The sequence below is a fragment of the Calypte anna genome, chromosome 1 (genome assembly GCF_003957555.1).
Source record: "Calypte anna isolate BGI_N300 chromosome 1, bCalAnn1_v1.p, whole genome shotgun sequence".
Classification (NCBI taxonomy): Eukaryota; Metazoa; Chordata; class Aves; order Apodiformes; family Trochilidae; genus Calypte; species Calypte anna.
In genome coordinates this window covers 6,149,026-6,174,014 of record NC_044244.1, presented here as the reverse complement: position 1 = coordinate 6,174,014, position 24,989 = coordinate 6,149,026, and the positions used below count along the sequence as shown (strand labels likewise).

General features: G+C 37.2%; 1 protein-coding gene across 3 annotated transcripts in view; it reads left to right on the top strand.

Moving 5' to 3' along the window:
• USP6NL (USP6 N-terminal like) overlaps positions 1-24,989 on the top strand; it is a 119,891-nt gene that overhangs the window by 70,782 nt on the left and 24,120 nt on the right. For all 3 annotated transcript variants that reach the window (XM_030464941.1, XM_030464944.1, XM_030464949.1), the window contains exons 5-9: positions 4,741-4,780; positions 9,932-10,012; positions 19,466-19,573; positions 22,515-22,624; positions 24,701-24,749. In XM_030464941.1, the coding sequence (XP_030320801.1) occupies positions 4,741-4,780; positions 9,932-10,012; positions 19,466-19,573; positions 22,515-22,624; positions 24,701-24,749 (388 nt within the window). The remainder of the gene's footprint in view (positions 1-4,740; positions 4,781-9,931; positions 10,013-19,465; positions 19,574-22,514; positions 22,625-24,700; positions 24,750-24,989) is intronic.

Here is a 24,989-nt window from a genome sequence, read left to right as displayed (position 1 = left end):
AAAGTCACATATGATCCAATCTTTTGCCAGCTTTAAATTCTTTCTTGCAGCAAATTCCCTGATAATTATGTTGTAGAATAGCACATTGGTTTATCCCATATGTTAATTAATTGCTTTGGCTTACTTATGAATTTTAACAAAACTTCTGAAAGCTGTTTTTTAATCTGCTGTAGTCACCACTCGTGCTGTGCAGAGGCTTTTCATTGAAAATTCAAAGTGGATGATGACAGTAGCAGAGCTCCAATTATTTTGATATATAACTCACAATTTTGATTGTGTGTCTAAGTCAAACGTGTAATTGTAAGAATTTTATCTGTGGAAAATCTGTCATCTAGTCTAAAAAACAGTTTTCTGTCTTGCTCCTCAGTATTTTCAGAAATCTTTTCCACATGTTATTGGTTTTGAAAATCAATTTACTTTAATTTCCATGCAGAAGTTGGAAGCTTAAGGTAATAATTCATAGTCGGAATTCTGAAAATGAACTTGTTAGGACTAGAGGATCTGAAGCTGAAGTTATAGAGGAGCTTTTAGATTTCTTGAATTTACTTAAGCCACACTAGAATCAGTAAAATGCTGTGATTTGAGCCAGCAGGGAACATATTTGGGACTGAAATACAAATGTAGGAGAAGAATAATATTACTGATGAATGACTAATATGAGAAAGTCTTTCCTTATGTTTGTGTTGAACAAATATATCAAAGTTCTTTTTAAAAACTGATTTAAACAGTGGGTAGAGGTGACTAAGCTTGTTAAGTCTGAGACTTTTCAGCTTATTTAAACACCACTGTTACTTGAGGAGGCTAATTACAACACAGCTTTATGGTCAGAACCATAGATTTGCATGTTTAATATTGTGAAGTGTCAGATATTTATGCATTTAAGGTTAATATTTCTTTTAGGTTATCTTGAAAAATTCAAAGATATTACATCCATTCATTGCTTAGCTAAACATTTTCAGTCAAAGCCTTGCTCTTAAAAATGAAATCCCAATTCTTTGAATTTATATGCTTTGTATAAATTTCCTTTCCTTTCCTTACCATAAAGAAGTTAAGTGTCTGAGTTGTATGATAGGAAGAACACTTTGGACCAATGTTCCAGATCTTCACCAGTGAGGACCACAGGTAGAGGCCCCGAGTTCCAGTCAAACCTTGGAGTTTAGCACTTCCTCCCAGTGAAACAGCTTTGAGGAGCCTTTTAGAAGGAGAAAGCCCAGTGTGCCTTCATGTGGACTCTGCTGCCCTTATAGATTTAAGTTTTGGTCCCAACATTTTGCAGCTCCCAAACATGTAGTCAACATCTCTGGACCTTTCTCTCAAAGCTGTAACACCAGAGCTGCTTGGTAGTGACATCCAGAGCCTGAGAGCTGCTGCCAGGTTCTGAGGGATGTTGCCCAGCCCATGCCCAGGGCAAAGTTACATACCAGAGGTAATGAATGGTGATTCCTTTCTGATTACATGGATGAGTTTACCTCATTTGGATCTTTCTTTATTGTGGACAGTAAGCGTGTTAAGGTTTCATTTCTGCTGAGATCTTATTTACATGAGTGCAGTTAAAAACTGTGTCTGTGACTTCTCTTTTGGTTATCAAGTATTGTATGGTTCCAGCCTAATTCAGGTATCCACTCCTGTTTTTCTCTGTATCCCCTAAATGAATATTACTTGAGTTATTAAGGGACAGCAGTCATCTTAGGAGAGGATGTGGCTGTATTATGTTAATATTGTTTACTACTTTGTGTTATTACTTGGTGAAGTACACAGATAAGAAACATCAAAAAATAAAAGTAAGTAGGCAAGGGACAGTGAGAGAAGGTTTAGCATTAATAAAAATAATGAAAATATAACAAAGTTAGATTAGCTAAGCTGGGGAAGGTTCATTATAAAGAAAAAATGAAGATACAATAAAATTACATAGATTAGTAGTAGACATGAATTGATTTTGTGTCTGATCCCACCTAATCCTTTTTAGCAAAAAATCATAAGGTACTTCTGCATAATAAACAGATATGTAAGTGTATAACAAACTAAATGTAAGTGTATTTATTTAAAATATATTTAAGGATTTGAGAGAGTTTGTCTGCCCACTATTCCTTTCAGTCCTTGCACAATGATTTTAAATATTATGTATGTGAGTGCATGGGTGTATTTCCTGCAGTGTAGCTGACTGAGAGGAAGATCTCCAGGAACACCTGTGTTCCAGTCCAGCAAGTTACTGAACAGCCTGGGGCAGTTTGCTCAGCTTCTGCTCTTTCTTCCCTGTGTTCTACTGCCAGCACCATCTCGGGGAATAAAAACATGGATCTGGCTTGAAGTGCTTCTGTGGAAATTAAGTGCTTAAAACATATAGGTATGTGATGTTAGTGCACAGCAATGCAGCTTGTGAAATACCAGGGGTTGTAAATTTGCTGCTGGATTAATTTAGCAATGGAACATGGTGTCTGCTTCCCAGGACAAAAGAGCCTTCTTTCATTGCAAGGTAGATTCAGCTGTTGCCTTTTATTTGCAGAGTGATGATAACTTGCAAAACTAGCAAAGAGTAATTCCTACCAAAATCATAATGATTCATTCTTGTTTCCCAAGAAAAGGAGGTTTGAAATAATCTTTCATGGGATTCTCTTCTGTGCCAGACTAGCAAAATGTGAAGATAAGGTGTCAGGTGGTACCAGTTGAGCAGAGGAGTTGCTGTGTCTGGTGTGAGGATGTGGGGATGAGGAGCTGTCAGATCCATGTCTCACATGGGGGGTAAGAAGGGTCTGGTGTGCATGGCCACAAGATCTTGTAGGGCCACAAAGGATGAGGCTGCTTTGGGTTTGTCTTGCTGTGTGAGACTGATGCTTCTGGTGGAGGTAGACAGTGCCTGCTACTGGGGAGATGATTCAGAAATAATAATCTGACTAATAGTAAATCTTAATAAATAATAACCTCCCTTATAATAATAATGAAGAGAAGAAAACATTGCTAAAGAATTACAACTTTTAAGTAGCATTTGAAAGTCCCAGCAATCTGTACTTAACACCAAACAAAACAATAGAAACCCCCAAGCAGGTTATTAAATTGAACTTTTTTTTTTCTTCCCATTCGCTGATTTTTTTTTTCCTTCTGTTCACGTAAGCTTAATTTTGAGGTGATAGTTGATGTACAAAACACTTGTGTTCAGTTTTTTACTGTAGTTATATGTGAATGTTTGCAATACGATGACCTTATAGCACTTAAAGCCTGAGATGGCACTGAATATTGGCTTTTTCTGATGCATCAGGCAAATGTCCATCAGGATTTTTTGGGGGTTTTGATGTTGTTCTTCCAGAAAACTTTTAGATACTTGGAAAGTGCTTCTAAGTGAACCCATTATGCTTTTTGCAGTGCTGTTCAAAAGAAACACTCTTTTGGTTTTTAAATTAGTTTCTACTTCGTGCACTGGAAACTGAGTTATGCGAGTGATCTCTGAAAAGGTGTTGATTAAAGCAAGTTTTTCCATTAGACAAAGCAATTCAGATATATTTCTGTATTCAAATATAACTTCTGAATCTGAAACTGCATATGTTAAGTGAAATAAATGAAATAAAATATAATTCAAATTTGAAATAGATCAAATATAATTCAAGCATTTTACATCAGTTCTTATAATGACTGCAGCAGCAGCTACTTGTGTAGCCTTCCCCAGTGTTTTCTCCCTTGCACAGGTTTGATACAAGTCTAAAGTACTGTTTTTTCACGTCCTTGCCATAGAAAGCTATAGTGATGTGGATAAGAATCCTTTTGTAATATCAAAGTCATTGGAATTAATTTTAGGATTTTAAATACTTCCTGCTTTTTAGTCCCTTTTAAGCAGGGTTTTATTGGTTGTGTTATTTACTTTACCTATAGAGCAGCAAGAGGGAGTCTTGCTACTTCCAGGTGAGCTGCTGTGCTTTCAGAAGCCTCAGGTAATGCAGGCAGAGAAAGACTCAGTTGTCATCAAGATGGTCCTGTTACTTTTGATAAGGAAAACACAAGTTTCTTTCATAAGAACAGAAGTTCGAGCTTTCAGAATAAAACTTAAAAAAATGTAAAGTCTGAAAATGTATATGTTCAAAGGCTGCTTTTCAAGCTTTCCATTTGTAGTTGACCTTTTTAGAGTTAGGCTTAGAAGTGAAAGGACTATGTTTTTATATGAATATTGTTTTATTATTATATTATTTTAATTAATTAATGGGTACCTATTAGTAAAACTGATTTCAGTTGATTTTTTTTTTCCCCTGCCATCCTCCCTGTAACTCAGATTGAGGTTTGAGAAAATAGAAGTCAACTTTCAAATCAGTTTCAGTGCCTTTCACAGGGCAGCAGTAGTAAAGGATGAGAACCTTTTAGAGAGGTATTTCAGCTAACAGCAATAGTGTTTAATAAACGCTAATAAACTTGAATTTCAGTTCAGTAGTACAGCACGGATTACTTTTATTAAAGAAAAAAAAAAAGCTTTCTGTTAAATCCTGTCTTTTAAAGCTACATAACTACTTTGATTTAGAAGGTTTAAGATGAAAATAATCTGGTACTGTACCAAAAATATTGCTTTACTGGGTTTAAAAAAGAAACTGCAGGGGTTCCTGCATGTCCTTGTCATAGTTCTCTGAAGTCCACAATTCTTGTTTACTTGTTACTACACACTACAACAGTAAATGCTTACTTGTAAGAGCTTTTACAGAAATTATTTTGTGCCAAGATTGCAAAGTAGGCAAAGAGTAATATGAACTTTGTCTTTGTTTTCAGTCCAGAGGAGCTTCCTGTCCATGATGTGGCGATAGAAAAGGTAAGTCCAGTGTCTTTCAGGTTTTTGACTGGGAAGTAAATGTTTACAGATTTGACTTTTTAAATATAAATAACTGTGAAATGAGATGAGGAAGTATTTTAGTGATTTGCATGTCCAAAGCAACATGTTCTAAGTCACCTAAGGGTTGTGGTCCTTCAGGCCGTATTAACTTGCCTACAGATCCCTGGGGGCCCACAGGATCTGGCATTTACTGCTGGCTGCAATGAGACCCGAGTTTTCCTCTCCCATTATATGAGCTGCTAGAGGAAACAGCTACTTAAGAGATCACACCCAGCTCTGCCCTGAAAGAGCAAGAGCCATTGTCAGGAGCTGTCATTAGCTCTGCTGGATGGATGTATTGTCCAAGTGAGGTGGTGGCTTTGATGCTGAAGTCCCTGTGTCCATCCCCTGAGGAGTTTAGTGTACTTTTCTAGTTTGGTAAATGGTGACAAATATCCTGGCCACCACCTGATGACCTTCCTTGTAATGCTGAGTTGGTGAGCCAGGTGTATTCCGGACACACAAAGCCTGTCAGCATCTGGTGCAGGCCCTGGTCCAAAATCCTTCTGCTGTTTGAGGGTTCTGGAGGAGAACTTTGGAAATTGATGCTTTGGGAATGTGGAATATTAAAATCATTGGAAACTGAATTTTTACTTGTCTAATATTTTCCTGTCTATTGGTATCTCCCCTTGGGCTGTCAGGCTCATTGTTAACTCCAAAACCGGTTCTTGTTTGTCCTTATTGATCATCTGTATTATCAGAAAACTTCAATATTTAAAACTTTAAATAAACTTTAAAAGTTTAAAGTTAGCCCTCTGGCTGCACGAATCAGTAGAGTGCATGGGAAAAGGGATGGAATGACTTGTTCAGAGGCAGCTCACTCCCTGAGTGTTAAGAGCAGCAGCACTTGTGAAAATGAATGATTTTTAGTTTCAAGTAGGGCTAGTAAAAATGATTCTTGTAAAAGAAAGGAAGTTTTGAGTCCCTTGTGTTTTGCATTGGTTCATGTGTGTTTCTGAGTAAGCAGCCTGAAATGGTTGCATTTTCCTGCCCATATTTAATGCCATAGTGAGTGTATATATAACTTCATTTTCATCAGAAGGACACAGTGGGATGGTGAGTCTCAGCATAAATATTAGCTTGGAATTAATTGTTGTATATGTGTTTTGAAGCTCTGAGTCACTATGGTTTTGTATTTAGCCTTAAATTCTTGGGGGAATATAGCATCTCAGTTCTCTGTCCCATATTGTGTTCATGCTGTCTCAGACAAAATGTCAGTATGGAAACTCTGTTTGTTGAATCTAATTTAAATTGCAAATCTAGTGCAAATCTGTGTTCCTTCTGTGTTAGACTCCTGGTTATACTCCTGATGATATCCTGACCTCTGCTGGTTTGAGGTTTTTCTGTCTTCTGCCAATGGTGGTTGAATCTTTACAATTTTCAAGATACCATTCATAGGGTAATTAATGTAGGCAAAGGCTACAATCTATCTGTGCAATATGTTTTGAAGTAATTTATTTGGAACTATTATGCTTTCATTTTTTTCTTACATTTGAATTAAAAAAACCAGTCCTAAGCTATTTTTTCAACTGTAACTTATGTAAAATTTTATATCCCCTTGAATTTTGAGTCTATATTCTTCATATAATTAATATTTTAATCTATTTTATATTCATAAAGCTTAATTTGGGTGTTGTATGTGTGTATTTACCTGCATTATAGTTTTAGAACAGGCATTATTCCTGTGAATGTTGACCAATTTGGCTTCATTACCTTGCTGGGCATTTGTTGACTTGAATCAAATCACTGTCCTACAATCTGAACTGTTTAACTTCAGATGAGACATCCAGCACATTTGAGATAAAACTAGGGAGGGAAATCATCCAGAGCAGAAAAGTAGGCAGAGAACTGACCTCAGGGAATGCAGAGCCTGTGTCAGACTCTGTTTTTGAAGTGCTGTGAAATATTCTGTAAGTAATTTTCAGTTTGTTTGGGTTTGTCTTTGGTTTACTAGATTATAAATTCTCCAGGGATCAGTTCAGCAAATTCTGGTTTTGTCTGAGCTTCTGGTTTAGCATTACTTTAAGCCTCAGCTCCAGAATGCTTGCTCTCCTGGAAGGTAGAGTGCTACACAAAAAATGGATGCTTGCCAAGTGAACTGCATGCTTTTTTGCTTTGAGTTGTGTATTATTTGCTGGCATGAAAGTAAGAAACCTCTGCTTCAATTATTCTGAATGGCAGAAATGCTTCAAAGTTTAAAATATACTCAGAAGACAGATAACTGGTTTGGGGTTTTTATGGTGACAACTACATGGAAGTTGGCTGAAAGAGCAGCAGAATCCCTCTGCTCTGCAATGAGCAGCATCAGATCTATCGATGTTTTCAGTGTTGCACCTGTTAGGCATGAAAGTGAACATAATTCAGACTGGGGGAAAAATAGCTGAATGTTTTCAACAACTGAACTCAGACATAATTGCTGTTTTGACTACAGTAGCATTGCTTGAGAAGTGGGATAAACTGACACATAAGACACAAAAGCGTGAGCAAATATACAATTGAAATGAGCTCCTGGCTCGAAAGACCAAAAATCTTGCAAGTAGATCAAAGGTACAAACAAAGACTGTGGGAGCAGATATGGCTTTATTTTTCTTACCAATTATCTGAACAACCTGTTGAGGGCAGAGACCTGTCTTGATGGCAGTGTTATTCCTGTGATCTAACTATGCCTAGAGAACATCTCCTTTTTTTAAATTTATTTTTTTTTCCTTAAAGGGGTTGTGAGTGTTGAGGAGAATCAGAAACAGTGCTGTGAAAATAGTGAAATCTGGGAAGCAGTAGCTTTTCTACAGTTCCTCTCTAACCTAAGTCTTCAGAAGAGTGTTTTAAGTAATTCTAAAAGAAAAGATAAAAAAAAAAAAGGCAAGTAGTTGAGGTATTACCAAATTCAGCATGGAACCTGAACAAGAACATGGGCAGTTGGTTGCAATGTGAATAGTTCGACAAGTTAAGGTTGAAAGAATAGAGGCACCTCTTCACCCATAGTTCTCTTATGTTTATGTAGGCTTATGTAATTTTGTTTCAAATAAAAATGATTTAAAAATAAAAAAAACACCTCAGTTTATTTCCAGGACACTTCATGGAATGAACGATGTCTGGGGTGAATCTAAACAGTCATCAAGTCATAGTTATGCAAATGCAAGGCTTTGAGTTTCTGGGTTAAGGTGGTCGTTTGCCTGTTTAATTGCACTGACAGCCAGGAACAAATGCACAAATTCTGATGAGTAAGAGCTAGAACAAAATTAGAATTCTGTTGAGACAATAACCAGTAATTTTCTTTCATGTGTTTCCCCAACATTTCAGACGCAGTTAATGAAACTATGAATAAGTTCTCAGTATGTTGCAGAGCTTTGAAATGAGACTCTGACATTGTTACCAGCTTGCATCACTGACCATTTGAAGCAGCAACTCCTTCCTGCCTTTAGCAGGCCTGGGATTTGAAGTTGGAGGTAGAGAGACTTCACTTTGCAAAAAAAACCCCAACTTAAATATTTGCCTATCTTCATAGAATCATAGAATTGGCTGGGTTGGAAGGGACCTCAGAGATCATCAAGTCCAACCCTTGATCCACTATTGCTGCAGTTCCCAGCCCATGGCACTGAGTGCCACATCCAGTCTCTTTTGAAATATCTCCAGACACGGAGAATCCACTACTTCCCTGGGCAGCCCATTCCAATGCTTGATCACCCTCTCTGTAAAGAAATTCTTTCTAATATCCAACCTAAACCTCCCCTGGCACAACTTGAGACCGTGCCCTCTTGTCTTGCTGAGAGTTGCCTGGGAAAAGAGCCCAACCCCCCCCTGGCTCCAACCTCCTTTCAGGGAGTTGTAGAGAGTGGTGAGGTCTCCCCTGAGCCTCCTCTTCTCCAGGCTGAATAGCCCCAGCTCCCTCAGCCTCTCCTCACAGGATCTGTGCTCGAATCCCTTCACCAGCCCAGTTGCCCTCCTTCATCTTTGAAGAGAAAGCAGTAGCCACAGCACAGGTGTTTTTCTGCTTTAGCTTTTCCAGTGTTGTTCCTCAGCTCCAAAGCATTATGAAAGACTTGAAATAGTGTAATTTTTAAAAAAATACAGTTAAGAGTTAACTTTGTAGTACAATCATAGACACCTCACCTACTTGACAGCATGTAAAACTGGGCTGTAAAAATATGTAGTAAACCTCTCCCTGTGACTAGAATCAGGAAAATACATGTATTTGGCTCTGAAGAGCTATACTACCTTCAAATTCCAGTGTCTACAATAGGTAATTCCAAGTGCTTGTTTGGATTTTAAATTAAAGAGGTTGATGGTAACTAAAGCAAGGTTTTCATAGGCAGGATGGCTATCTTTAAGGCAGTAGATATATTACATGCTTTTAAAGCCATATATAACATTAAAAATGTGTGGAATTCACATATTTATTATATTAAATAGTGTACTACTTAATATAGCTCTTTATTTTGTTTGGAATTCTTATTTTATCACCTTGTCACTGAAATTTCCTTGTCAGTAATTTAATTTAAGCAAGTAGATCTTGCCTTCAGGAGAAATCCTTGATGTTAAGATATTGGGCCACTTAGGTAAGAACATGTGCCCGGCCAAGGATGAGAATGACTGCAAGATTTTATTACTTTTCATGTCCAGAATTATGAGCTTATTCCCACTTCTACTTGCTGCACTTCTTTTTGTTCATGTACTTTGTTCCTTTTTAACTTAATACCTTTTAAGAAAGATGGTCTGTATGGTCACTGAAAACCAGTAGTTAATTATGTTTAGGAGAAGTCTGGGTAAAGGTGATCATCATTTTGGAGTCATCTAACTTTTAAAAAACTTTCAGAATAAATTATTGGCATTAAAATTTAGTGAGTATGAAAACAAGAGAAGAAACATGAATTTTGTACTTAAACTTTTCTTTACACTGTGCTGGAAGTAAGTGCTGTGTTTTTTGATTGACTGATTATTCTGAATGTTTTAAATGAACCCATGGTACTCTTGTTGTTCTTAGATGATTGAATAAAAAGTTTAAATTTTTCTCTATTTTTAGAAAAACAGAAATAGTTTTAAATGTATTGATTTTGAAAAGGCTAAAAAAAATCTGATTTTTTTTTTCCCCAGCAAAAGCACCTTGAAATTGAAAGAACTACAAAATGGCTTAAGATGCTGAAAAGCTGGGAAAAATACAAAAATAGTGAAAAGGTAAGCTTATGCGTGCTTTTTTCATCAGCTATCATTTCTGAATGAGTATAAAACCTTTAATTAGATTGTCTGTAGTTATGAAATATGAAAAAACCCAAAAAACAAACCCCTAAAAACTCCACATTACAAAAAAACTTTTTTTTTTTTTTTTTTTTCCCCAAAATACAATAATACATGATAAACCAGTAATATGAAACTAACAATCTTGGTGGCCACATGCAATGAATTTCCAAGGGTGATGTGACATAGGCTCAATATATTAATTGTAATAGTTGTGTGCTTTATACTGGCACTGCAGGATTGGAACCAGGATCACAAAGTATTCTGTATTCAAGTCTGGAAAATAATCTGTGAAGCTGATGAAGCATCAGACCTGCTTGTCTTGTCTTGCAGGGAGCTGAAGTTGCTTTTGATTTAGGCTTTGAGAATGTGAAGGTGGGAAAAAAGAAAAGTTGTTATAAACTTGAAAAGAAGGGGACACCTTTGGATGGGAATAGCTGAATTCTTCAGGAACTATAAATCCCCTTTCCAGAGTTATGAATGATAACTTCACTTTTATTATTCCTTTGTATGCTGGATATTGTACTGTTAAAATTCCTCTTTTGAGTTACTGGTATAGTCTTTTTAATCTTCTTCTCTTCTGTGGTTTTTTTTTCCTCCTCTTTTTTTTATTTTTTTATTTTTTAGCAGCCCAGATTTATTGAAGGGGCTAGGATAGCTAATAGTCATGGATCAGTGAAAAAACCCTTGAATAACTCCCCAAGGAAACTGATTTGTCATAACATGAGGCATATAGTTTGATGTTTAAATTATCAGACTTACCAGCACAGATATCTTAGGATATCCCAAGATATCTGGTTGCTTTGTTAAAAAGAGAATTGCACTGAGTAAGTTAGAAGGGAAAAAGTATAGAAAGCTCTTCAGTGCCCTGTCCCCTTGGGATAAGTCTGTTTTTCCTGTGAATAATATGCAATACAGCATTCATAATCTTCAAGACAAGTGAATTATTTTTCATAGTATGAATGAAGTCTCTGTTTGACTGGCATACCTTATAATTGATGGGATTTTTTTTATTTTGGAATCAACATGGAAAAAATGAAGTCTGCCGGCAGCTACTGCCCAGCAGTGCTACGTTTCCTTACTTAACAAAAAAAAAACCCCACAGAAACCCGAAGTAAATTTATTTTCTATGCATAGTGGCAGATCAATATAGTCTTTAAATTGCTTTTTGGATTTTAGTTAAAGAATTATTTTTATCTTACTCAGACAACAAATAATGGTCTGGGAATAATGACAAATTGGTTATGTTAGGTGTGCCTTTAAGTGCTGAGTGCTTTTAGTTGCTTTAAAAGCTATGTAGAGATTTTTATGTGGATAGTTTATTTGCTGGAATTGTAGTCTTGGTCATCTTACAGTTATGGAGTAATTTTAGCTGGAAAAAAAAAAGCTTGCTGGAGAGGCTGTATTCTCAACACTGTGTTCTGGGGAAGTTTTTGTAAGTGTTCTTGTTGCTGTTTGGTGGGTAATGTATGGTATAGGAGGCTCTCAAATTTCATCTTCTACATAATAGGGCTTAAAACTTTCATAATCTATTGGGGTTTCTGTTCAGTATTTTCTAATACTGCCATCCACCAGTATTTTGTTGAGGAATAGAGGACAAATGTTGTGCATTCCAAGTTGCTGCCTGGATGACTGGCCTGCAATATTGCCTGTCTCCCTTATTAGCCTTCTGTTATAGTAAATTTTTCTGTGCAGATTTTAAAAGGAGATATTGAGACCAGAATGCTTGTTTGCCTGATGAGCAGGGAACTGAGATACTACAACTCAAGTAGAAGAAGTTTATTCAGCACACCTTTCTCTTCATCTTTGCTTATTACCTTTGGTTTTGAGACTAGAAGCCATTTCTTGCACTTTGGTTTTGTTAAAAAAACAGACCAATGGTCTGTTTTTTTCAGGCTGTAACTAAGAAGCTAGAAAATTAAGTTTCTTAAATATGAAGCTTATGCATGAAAAAGTAATAGTTTGTTTCCAAAGTTTTTCTTACAATTCTGCTTTCTGAACTCACACCACTTGTGGCTTTGTTTCTTTACTTTTGTGACTGGGTGGATACAAAGATCAAGGGCTTTCCCAAGTCAAAGGGATGATCAAAAAACTTGTGTAACAGCTACTTCATTTGCAAAGAGGCTCTTAAATGTGACCTCTCAGGTAGCACCACAGCCATGTGTCATTGAAGCAGCAGTGATCTTCCTCTTAAGCCATCAGTGACATCAGTCAGTCCATTGCACACTGAATAATCCTCTGTTCACCAAGCATGCAGAAGGTACAGCAGATGAACTGAGCAGAAAGAGTTTCAGTTTGTGTTACAAATTATAGGCTGAATTATAAATAGTGGCAGGAATAATTCAGTATGCTTATGAAGAGGATGAAGTTTGCTTCAGGCCAGGAAAAATTTTCACCAATTGTTGAACTCTGGTGGAGCATGAGACTTGAAAAACAAGGGTGTTTTCCTTGTTCTTGCTTGCATTTTATGTGGTAAGTGAAGTAGAACATGGGGATTAAATAGTCAGCATCTTCCTCCTCCCAAGCATTAAGAAAGTCAGACATCATTTGTCACTGCTCTTTATGGAAAGCCTGATGATGTTTTCAGGGTTGTTCAGAACTCACAAATAAATACAGTATTCACCTGAAAGTGTGTTGGAGGGCTGCACCAGTTTTTCATGCCTGCCACCCTGGAGTGTGGAAGCAATAGTTGCAAGAACTCCTGACTCTTGGTTTCTGTCTCTACTTGATTGGATAAAGTGGTTAACACTAGAGGAACAAATTGCTAAAGAAAATGAACAGTCTGGGTCTTAAAAGACTCACTTCAGCTGACGTTCCCATGGTTTCTGTGCAGTTAAACTGCTCCTGAAATCAGCATTGTTTAGGAACTGCACTGAAGATAACATTCAGCAGCAACAGCAATGGTGTCAAAGGGTTATAAATTACAATTGTAGTGATGGCTTGGTTTTGGAAAATGGCATGTTTGGGAGATGCCTCTGTTGTTACAAAGAGAGCAAAGGAGAATCAGGGGAGGTGATGGTCCCTGGAAGGTGATAGTGTAGAGCAGGAATATACAAAATACAGGGCTTTGAACAGCCCATTTGTAATGAATCTTCCTCATACACAGCTGAGAGAGTTTTGGCTTGAGGAAATCTGTTCATAGCGTACACATACTGTAAATGAATCTGTATACTTGATTATATTATCAAAACTGTCTTATGCTTATTTGTAAAATACAGTTTTCATTTAATACTCTTGCAGGGCTGCCTATAGGCTGCTTCCTTATTTCTTTTCCCATCATAACCTCACAAGGAGAATTGATGCAAAAACATTAACACAGTGATGTCTGTGTATGTGCAAGTTGCTACACTTTACATCTTTCCCTGATCTTTATTGCAGGAGAATACTGCAAGAGAGGCATGAGGGCTCTGGGGACTTCACAGTGTTTTCCCATTGCAACCATGATTTTAAACAATTTTTTTAAAAAAGGACAGGCAGGAGAGGGCAGCAATGTGTCACTATGGACTATGGGGAAATAGAAAGAGATGGAAGAGTTGTCACACTGAAACCAGAAATGTACCAGTCTCTACCATATCTGGGTAATGATTTAGAGGTAACAAAGGATGACGTAATAAAATCAACCCATCTATAACTCCACAAGCATGTGTAAAACTCCTTGATTCCTATATGATTATTTAGGCATCTTTTCAGTGGCATCATCATAATTGTTACAGACACCAGGCTCTGAAGTGTGTGACTGCCATTGTGTCATTGCACGGTTGATATTTGTCAAAACAAAGCTTTCATCTCCCCACCAGGCATTTCTTATGCAGGAAGTTTCATAGAGTAGCAAGGTTTGTGTTTCAGTGTGGTCTTTCTCTCATTTATTCTTTTATTTCCTATTTGTATTCTACTGCTTAATAATCCCGGGTTCAGTCAACCACCACACACTGTAAATCTCTTCTGGCATAGTATGATCATAAATTTCAGGAAAGATTAAATAAAACTGTTGGATGTTACATTCCCATTTGAGTATTTCCACCAAAGTATTTCTGTCTTTCGCTGTCTACCTTCATCTGTCTGTGACTGAAGTTGCCTAAATTGAGAGGGAAAGGAAGAAGAGAAACAATCAGGGTAGCTGGCAATTACCAGCTGTTCTGGCATTCACACAGAATATAATAATCAAGTCCTCACTTAGTGTGGAGTCTGAACACAGAGCCTTAATGAAGAACCCTCTTCTCATTCTCAGATTTTTTTTGAATGAGATTGAGCAGTTCTTGTATTTGTACTTTTTCTTCCTTTCATGCAACCCACAGAAGTTGAAGAACCTCTAAAGGCAGCAGCCTTTGTAAATATATTTTCTTGGAATACATTTTTTGTGAGTCTTCAGATTTTAATTCTTAAGCTTCTTATCACTGATTCTTTTTGAGGTGGCAGTCTCTCTGCTTATGCAGTTCTTGCTGAGGTAACTTGAGAAAGTTTTACTTTCAAGGGAACTGGTTTTGTATTTTGCAGCAGCAAGAGTGGCAGCTCCCACTCTTCAGATAAGTGCTGTCTGATAGTGGCCTCTTTTCTTGTGCTGAGACTAGCTGAGGTTCTGAATTTAAGACACTGGGGAAGGGAAATGAAGGGGAGGTTGTATGTTTTCCAGGTTTTGTTTTGTTTTTTGTTCAGAGCCTATATTGAATTTTGAATGTTATGGACTTCTTTATTTGAGATGATGGCTGATTAGGAATATTTCAAATTTGAGGTTTTTTTTTTTTCCTTCTTGCTTTGTAAGCCTTTTAATGAATCCTGAATATTGTCTTGCTTCACAATGGGAAGGTCCAGTTTCTTCTTTCATCAGAAGCTCCTTTTCTATTGGCAGGAGGAAGGGCCTCATCTAGTGCATCCTTGTCCTACCTACTTCTAAATCAAAAATACTAGTAATAGTTGCCAACAATTTACGACAAACATCCTTGGCTGAATGTGAACTTAGAGGTGAATCTGAATTCAAACCTGTATTTTTATTTAAGTTGCATTTACTGTATAGTTGTATCTACTGAGGATAATTTTCTTTTTTTATGTCTTGTGCTGATGAAAACATCCCAGATTCTATAACACCATTTTTGAATTGTGCATGTTTTCATAGAACATATATCTGAGCTCTGAGTCTATATACTTGTATTTAATGTTATTATGTTAAGAAAGCCATAACTTTAAAGAATTTGTTGAAGGTTGACTCATTATTTCATCTTCCCAGAAGTGGAAGAAAAAGTAAAGTAACTTGATGAATTTTCTACTTGTGATTTTATTTATTAATTCAGAGAGAACAGATGAGTAGATTAGGGTTCTGCAAATATTTTGACACTTAACCAGCATTTTTCAACGTGTTTTCAACCTATTACATACAGAAACGAAAGACAGCAGAGGGCAGTAGTATGGTATTTATGGTAAAGATGTTCAATTAGCTAATATCAGTTTGTCCATTTACATGTTCTTTAACTGTTTGGTGACTGAATGATTATCAGAAATTATTTTTTCTGTGAAGTATACGTGGGTCATCCCACCACCTCCTCCCTCCCTGAGGTGCAGTGCAGCTGTGTCATTTTTGCAGAATCACACAGAATCATGCAGGATTGAAAAGACCCTCTGGAAGTCATCAGGTCCAACCCCACTGCTCAACTAGGGCTACCTACACCCAGCTGTCCTGGAGGCTTTTGAACATTTCCCAGCATGGAGACTCCACAAGCTGTCTGGATAACATGTGGCACTGCTCAGTCACCTTCACAGTGAAAAAAATGTTTCCTGATGTTCAGAGGGAGTCTCCTGTGTTTCATTTTGTGCCCATTGCCTCTGATCCTGTTCCTGGGCACCACTGAAAGCAGCCTGGCTCTGGCTTCTTCCCATCCTCCCTCCAGGTATTGGTACATATGGACAAGATTCCCCAAAACCTCTCTTCTCCAGGCTGAGCAGTCCCAGCTCTCCCATCCTTTTCTCACAGGACTTACTCCAAACCTGTAAATATCTTAGTGGCCCTTTGTAGGACACTCCCTGCTCTGTCATGTCTTTAGTACTGAGTAGCCCAGAAGCAGACAGAGTACTTCAGTACTCTGGACTTAAGGATCACTTCCCTTGACCTTGGCAATGCTTTGGTCTGTTGCAGCCCAGGACATCATTTGCCTTCTGTGCAGGGGCACATTGCTTTCTCACATTCAGCTGGGTGTCCATCAGAACCCTCAGGTCCCTCAAAAGCTCTTTTCCAGCTGGGTGTTCCCTGCCATGTGCTGGTGCATGGTGTTGTTCCTCCCCAGGTTCAGGGCTTTGCACTTCTCCTTGCTCAGCTTCCTGTGGTTCCTTTGAGCCAACTTCTCCAGATTCTCGAGGTCCTTCTGGGTGGCATCATCACCCTCTGGTGTATCTCCTGTCAGTTTTTTACTGAATATACAATTTTTCACACTTGTTTCCCTGTTATTGCTTGTGTAATGGAGATTGTGCCGTGAAAGTTCTTTTCCTGAGTTACATTTCTGTCTTGTATACAGGGCAGACAGGAAAAGTCCTTAGTCCTGTTTTCTGTTAAGTCTGTAGACATGATCTTGTAAAATCTTGGAATGAATGAGAGGTTGTATCCCTTCCTAATAAAAGAATAGCTGGAACAGCAGAGTCAGCTAGGTACAGATCTAAAATGGTCTGCAAAAAGCTCTGAAAGTAATTTCGGTTTATGCTGTCAGCTAGTGCAATAATTTTGATCTTAGCTACTGAAAATGCTGTCCTTCTATTTAATTTATTTTTTTCCTCCACATTTACTGTAGTGGCCTGATGAAACCACTGACTTCTCTGTCCTTTCTGCTCTTAAAGTTATTTTTGCCAACTAATTTTTCAAACTCTTCTTTTAAAATTCATCTGTTTCAGTCTGGGAAGTGCAGAAGATGGGAAAACTGGAAATGCCATCAAATCCTCTAAAACTGATTCTTCTTCAGTTTTATCTCCTAAGCCCAAACCTTAACAACCTCCCACTTGGGATGTTTTGAATTTGTTTCAATAAGAAACTATTACTATGAAGAGTTATTTCTGGTCCTTGTTGTCCACCTGACCATCTCCCAGATTGTTCACTTAGAACAAAGGTTCTCTTTTGGAAGAATTTCTTCTTCATCGAGTTTTCTTTTTTGATAACCATATGCTTGTTGGAGGCTTTTGAAAATGAATTACAAAATGATAATTACCTGATCTTTGTTTTCAAGATATGTTTTCAAGACTTGTTAGCAAGATATGCTATTGCTGTACCATGGGTCTAAGGAATACAGCTACATGGCCCTGGGGATGTATAATGCTGTTAATTTTTTTTCTTTCCAATTCCTAGAAAAGATTTTGCAAATTTTGGTTCATTCTGGTTTCCAGTAGATGTGCATCCTCTTTCCAGGGTGACTTCACTGCAATTGGTGGTGTTTACTTTAAAAAGACTGAATCACCCTCTCTCCCATGCAGTTACCCTCCTGTCTGGGTTGACTCACCACCATGAGCTGAAGTCTGGAAGTACATCCATAGAAGGGTGCTTTTCACAACTGTCCCTTGTTCTTTATCCTTACAGAAGAAACCATAGTAACAGTTGTGCTTGCTCTAGAAGTGTTGCTGCTTAAGCAATTTTAATCCTGAGGCAGCTAATTTTTCTTTTTAAAGCACAACATTGGCTTTGTGGACAGCCTCCAGGATTGTACAAGTTTAAAATTTTCAGTTGAAAAGGGGACAAGAAAAAAAGAGTCATAACCCTTCAAAGTTTTTGTTTCCATCAGAAAGCCATCAAAATACATGTGTAAGAGTCACACATTTTAAAATCCAGACACGAACCTTGCTGGCATAAAAGACACCTTCAAAGATCTGATACATCCTGAACAGCAGGAGGTTTCCTAATACACTGCAAGGAGGGGTTCATTAATCTTCCAAAACTGGAGACATGAAACATGTGAAAAAGAAAAAAGGATCCTGTCCTTGAGGAGGACATTTCTTGTAAAATATTTCTTAGGTTACAAACATAACTTTTATAAATGTTTTAAAGAAGTGATGGTTTTTTCAGTTGAAATTTTTAACTTATAACATTTGTAGGAGGTTAATGTCACGTAGGTTTTCTCTTAAATCAAACTGTCTCTCTTTCCCATCATGAAAAGAATTGTGAAAACAGATTTTTCAGAAAAGTTACTTTTCCTTGTTAGAGTTCTGTTGGTGTCTCAGACACATTTCCAGAAGGATGAGAACTTGTTTTGTGTACAGTTTTGGAGTTACTAGGATTTAATTGCTCTCAGACTTTGCTTACCTTCAGTCTCTCCTGGCTGCATGAAGAAAAGCATCAGACAATGAGTCCACCTTTCCCTGTTTAGAGGTTCCTAAATCCTTCAGCATGAAGAGGTGCAAATCAGAAGAGAACAGAAAGTCAGTGCTTCTGATCTTTTTCAGATAAGACCAGTAAGAACCAAACCACTGAGTGAGAGTGCAAGAGCAGTGAAGAAGCAAGATTTACAGTATATACAGCTACTCTAGTTATGTGCAAGCATAATTGAAGTTATCCTCTTCTCACCCATTTCTAATATAAGCTGTATGTATCAGAACTGAATGTATCTGGAATGGGAAATTTAATTTTCACAGCTAAGACTTGCGTGCAGTGTTGCTAGGTTGTTCTGTATTCTTAGAAACTGTGACCAGAGTATCTTTTATGCCTTGTTTTTGTGCAAGTGTTTGAATATGCATTTTGGAAACTTGGTATTAGATTAGAAATTTGATCTGAAAGCTTCAGAAATGGTACATCTTGGGGTTTTTTTGTGATCTCACATTTGTTTGGTATGCATACATACATTTCAGCATGCTCTTGCAGTTTTATAATAATTAAAAAATCAGTTATGCTCTTTTTATGGTCACATTGCTGTTTGCTTTTCAACATTCCCATTTATAGTTTATAATTATAGTGGTAATATTATACAGGTGTAATTGTTTATATAAATCAGTGTATGTGGCTGGTCTTGAAATACTGTGTTATGAAAGATCTGATTTTGGGGGGGTCTAAATTACCGAATTTGGAGTAATATTTCCAGTATTTGTAGAATAAATGCTACTCAGCAGAGGTGATATAATTTTGGTGGGACATACTGCATCCTGAAATCCTGGCTTGGGCTTGTACACATGACCTGCAAGAAAGGGTATTTTGACCTGTGTGTTCATTTTGTTCCCTGTGCTTCTGCTGATTCCATCAACAGAGGTCCCAGGTGGCATCACTGGACACTTAAGTCCCTCAAAACACACTGGAAAACTTTGTCCCCATCAGGTTGTTCCCTTGGTAGGATGATTGAAATAATTATCTTTTTCTCTTCAGAATGTTGTATGTCATTGTTCCTTTTATTCAGAACATTGTAGATTGTGGTGCATTTATATTTTATTTTCTTTTTACAGTTTCATAGGAGAATTTATAAAGGAATCCCACTGCAGTTCAGAGGGCAAGTCTGGTCTTTACTACTTGATGTCCCTAAAATGAAAGAAGAAATGAAAGATTTTTATAATGTGAGTTTGTAGAATTTCCTCTTAATTAAAAAATTAAAATTAATTTTAAAATTTCAGATACTAAGATTACAGGCCTTATTAACCTTGTGTTGTTTTTCAGTGTTTAAAAAAAGATTATAAATTTCATTGAACTCTATTGCTTGTTTTAGCTAGGTAAAAGGCTGTGTATTTCAAAGCACTTTTCTAGCTTATTTTATTGTTCTGTAATTCATATAATTAATTTGATCTTCTTTCCATTTATTTTCCCATGCTCAAATCTTTGCAAAAACCTTTCTAAAAGCAAAGCAAAACCAAACCAAACCCCTGTCCCAGTAAGAGGAAATAAACATCTACAGCTCTTTGTGAAATCTCTTAGGAAGTACTTCATTAGTTGAATATTAGTAATAAGAGTTCTGGTATTCTGGAAGGGATAGAAGTTGGGGCCCTGATGTTTTAAAAGCCAGGACAAGCAGGCTCTTTCTGACATCACATCTCCAAGTGAAGGTTACATATCCCTTAAAATGCACTGCCTGGTAACTTGGTTGGGATCTCAGAGGTGCACCTGATGACACTTAATGTTAACCCCACAAAATTCTATAGGTATAAATTGGCCACTTCAGCAAATCTCCTACTTAGAATACAAATAAAATAAAGTCCTAACCCCCTCAGCCCCTACCCTCACCCTGAGCAGCAGCTGAAGCAGCCTCTGAATTACTGTGGTGATGTTTCTCTAAATTTTCCCCTACTACCTCTTTTTCTGTGGGTGTGAATACAGTTGAAGACAATCAAAACTAAACCTCAGACTTGAGGGGAGATTAAGATTCATGTGCCATCTAGGAAGTTAGGCAGAAGCTGAATTGAGTCCTTTAAAATTCTGTCTTTCCCTCTCTGCCTCTCCGTGCTAAAGCATTGTAAGAGAGTTTAGCTACCAGAACAGCAATCTGGTATTGTGTGGTGTTTGAATTTTGCCACACAGGAATTCAAATGTTCCCTGCGTTTTTAAAGAAATAATGTCCAGAGTTTGAAGGGAATCAGTTGCTGGTTTGAAACTGACATTTTTTAATAGCACTTTTTTGGAGCTGAGACACACTGGGTGTTAGTAGACAAAGAGTCTTGTAAGGTCATGAGAGAAGGTCAGTGTTGGCATTGATGTTATCTAAATTTTGGTCTCTATGATCTTCCCTTAAATTATTTATTGCCCTTAAGTCTGACAGGCTGCTCTTTCTGACTACTACATTTTTAACTTCCTAAGTAAGACTAGTGGCAGATCCAAATGGGATAAAACAGAGTTAATGCTGTATAATGTAGTTGTGGGAAAAGAATACTGAGTAAAACCAGAAACATTTAAAACCAGGAGAATTAGTCTTGAGAGATGATTAATGCCATTTAGTGCTCAGTGCAAAACAAAGAAGTGTAGTTCAGCTGTAGGAATAGAGAGAACTTCTGTCATTATCCTAGTTTATTTGTGATAAACTAATTTCATAGGATAATTGGGTTAGAAAGAACCTCTAAAGGTCATCTAGTCCAACCCCCCTGCAGTAAGCAGGGACACCCCCATCTAGATCAGGTAGCTGAGAGCCTCATCAAGCCTCACCTTGAACACCTCCAGGGATGAGGCCTCAGCCTGGGGAACCTGTTCCAGTTGTCCACTGCCCTCATGGTAAAGAACTTTTTCCTAACAGCCAATCTAAATCTACTCTTCTCTAGTTTAAAACCATTGCCCCTCATCCTATCACTCAGGACCTCACAAGCAGTCCCTCTCCAGCCTTCCTGTAGGTCCCCTACAAATACTGGGAGGTTGCTCCCGTAAGTTCCATCACTCATGGTGCTTCTTTTTCTATATTTCATTAAATCATAGGCTCCAAGTCCTCATGCCACCTTAATACCAATTTTCTTTTCTTTCTGACAAATAATTTTTGGATGTTAGTAGTTCAAATTATACTGAGAGATGCATGAAGCTGAGATTGTGGTTAATGTTCTGCTGGCTAATGGCTGCTAACAGTTGGTTCAGTGACTGACAGGAAATTCATGATGTGCCTGATGCTTCTGAGTGTATGTAACAGACTGAATGGGTGTTGCTGTTCCTTGCTTGATCCCTTTGTTTTTCTCATTTTTGTCTTCAAGCCTTTTTGTTTCCTTGTAACCAGAACCTGTAGAGTTGATTGCTGGTGGCATTCTCTAGTAATGCAATTCAGGTGTAATGTTTTGAAAGTAATATGTTAAATACAGTTAGAAATATCTTGCAAACTCAACTTTTGGGGAGGGATGTGAGAACGAATGAAAGCATCTCTAGAGAAAATTAGTCTAAGTGCAGAAAATGAGGTGGCAATCTAACCTGTGCAGGCTTCCTAAATATTCAATTGCAAAATTGGATTTAATTATGAAATGTTAAAGCAAGTGCTAAAGTAGAACTATTCTACAACTAAATTAGATTAGAACAGAATGATAGAGGAAATGACCAGTGAAATGTCCATTATCTGTACTTAGTTAATAATTGGAAGCTGTGTAGCTATTCTACTTAGAGAAAAAGGTCAGAAAAGTATGAAAACCACACTAAATCATCTGCTAAAAGTCTAGTCTTGGACTACTAATATCTTAGTACATATTTTAGATTCTTGTTCATGAGTAGTAAAATTCACTTTGTCTTTCTCCAGTGATGTGCATACCTGAGAAATAGCAATTTAAAATGCTGAAGCATAGCCTTAAGCATGAGTAATGAATGGTGTCAAAAATATTATGGGATTGGTCTTTTTACCTCTGCACTGTGTAAATGTATCTGAATCTATGGAATTCATAAGTGTATGTGTATGTTTTGGAAGTTTAAACTTTTGTGAGTTCTACATCAGGCATTTTAAGTCATGAAATGGCAAACACTTCAGCATAGAAGTAAAGGTAGGCAGGTTTTGGCTATTTCAGAGTTCACAATTTTAAACATAATTTCTGTTCTTTACTGTTTTCCTAGAAATTGAAGTGTCAAGCACGAGGGTCTTCACCAGATATTAGGCAAATTGATCTTGATGTAAATCGAACATACAGAGATCACATCATGTTTCGAGACAGATATGGTGTTAAGTAAGTAAATAAAATGGGTTTATTTTGTCCTAAAGTCAGCTTCTGATCTTCCTCCAGCCTCTTTGACTTGCACAAGAATATTGAATGTAATTTCCAAACTTTCAAAGCAGGATTGTCTATGTCCAGTGATGTAATTACTACTGCAAAACCAGAAGAGCACTTCCAACCCATTAGTTTTGCCCATTAGTTTGGTACTAGTAGCATTCCAAAGAAAAAACATTTTTAAACTGTTCTCATATTGTTTAATATTGAATAAAAATGGTCTCAGATACTGTAAATACAAAAGCATGGGAATTTTGAGCTGATAAATGAAGATTTATTGTCCAATCATATTATTTCACTTTGTATTTTCAAAAACAAAAGAACTTTTTGCATTTCTAGTAACTTCTCTTCCCAGAGACTTTTCAGCCTTCCTTTGGAATTTATATTCTCTCCTGCTAGTATCTAATTCAGAATCAATTAAAGCACTGTTTTATGTGTGAGCATTGATTTATTACATATGTAGGCCTTAATGCTTTTGCATTTCTTCAAAATGTTCATGTTACTTTTTTTTACTGTCCTTGGATGAGGAATATTAGGCAGCTGTCATCTTTAAAAATGCTTAATGGTGAAATAAGTGACTGTACAAATGTCAGCATTGTTGCTGGATTGCAACATCAGCACCTTGCTGGGAAGGAGAGAATATTTTCTTCCCTTCTGTGACAATGCTAGTTCAGTTTTTAATCTCCTTTTCTTTCCAAGGCAGATTCTGTGGTAGTCTGCCCTTTCCAAACAGCAATATCAAAAGAGCTGTGGGCTTTAATGTGATAGTAAACCAAACGTTTTTACATTATTCTGAGCATTTTATGGACAAATTCTAAATATGGGCAATTTCTATGATGACTGCAGCACAGAATGGAATAGAAAGCACAGACTCCCAAGCTGGGAGTTATTCTTTGCAGCCACAGTAGTTCAGATACATTTGTGCAGTGCTGTCTCTGCTTGAGGTGACATCTCCTGCCTCTCAGTATTACTGCCACAGTGCCATGCAGAAATGGCTTTGTTGCTTCTGGGCCTCAGTAAGATTTTCTGCACACATTTTAGGTGTTAGCAGAAGCTCACTACCCCATCAGTTTGGGGTTAACACAAGCACAGCCAGCTCCTGTCCTGTAGTTGTGTTACAAACATGCCCTTAGAGTCCACAGGACAGCCTTTGGCTGCATAAAACAATTTCACACTTGGAATAGATCTTGGAATTACTGCACATATATTATGCATTTCCAGTGATGCCTCAATGAAAAATTCAGAAATCATTTCACATAGCAATGAAATAAAGTCCCTGTGGGTAAAACAACAGCTTGTTTGACTTTTAAGTAGACTGTATCTCTTTGAGGGTTTATTCTTTTACAAGGTGTGTTGCTATAATCAAGAGTAAACAGTACTAAAATTACCATTATTTTATGTATTTTACAGTGAACGAGATTGAGCTCTTAAGTTTCATTTCATATGGTCAGCTGAAGATAAGGATGGTTCCTGTGTACACTGGGACCTTTTAGTTTGTCCTTGTAAAATAAGACTCCAGCTTAAGATCGAGTACTTCAGGTTACACTTTGGTTGCTGAAGAATGGCTTAGCTTCAGTTCTGCATGAAGGCAAACAAAAATTCCATCATCTAGACATTTTGGCAAAATTATCCTAGTTTGCATTCTCTTCCCAGTAGAAAAGATGGAGCTTCTTGCATATTCCTCTTTTTCCTAACCTGCTAATACCTGTTTCTATGTAATTGCTTAGTGACAAGGCAGGAGGAATTTCACTGGACAGAAAAGGACAACGTGCAAAACATGACAGTTAAGATTTTAGTAGTTTTAGTTGTAGATGAAAGTAGACATTCAAATTCCCAAATTCTTTCACCAGCACATCACAGAATGTAGGTGTTAGTTTAAGAGTTTATTATGAGAGCTCATAAACCGTTATTTTAACATCACAACTGGAAAAGAGCAGTTCTGTTTTGGCTTTTTTGTTTCACTACTTTTATGTTTTCCTGTTTTTACAAAAGACAATATTATGGTATTTTCCTTTTCTACTCTTATTTCTCCAGGCAACAGTCTTTATTCCATGTATTAGCTGCATATTCCATATATAACACGGTAAGTTGTACAATTATTATGGTTTATCTGAGTGTGCCGTAGGATAATAATTTGCAGTTCTGTATCTTCTTTCTCCTTAAAAAACAAAACAAAACCCACAAGCCCTCCTACAAAACAGAAAACATTCCAGAGACCTTTGGAAGTACATAAAAAAAATTATTTGCTTGATGACATGTTTTGAGCTGAAGTTCAAATCGAACAAAACTCCTTGATTATGAGCATCTTATAGCACAGCCTGAG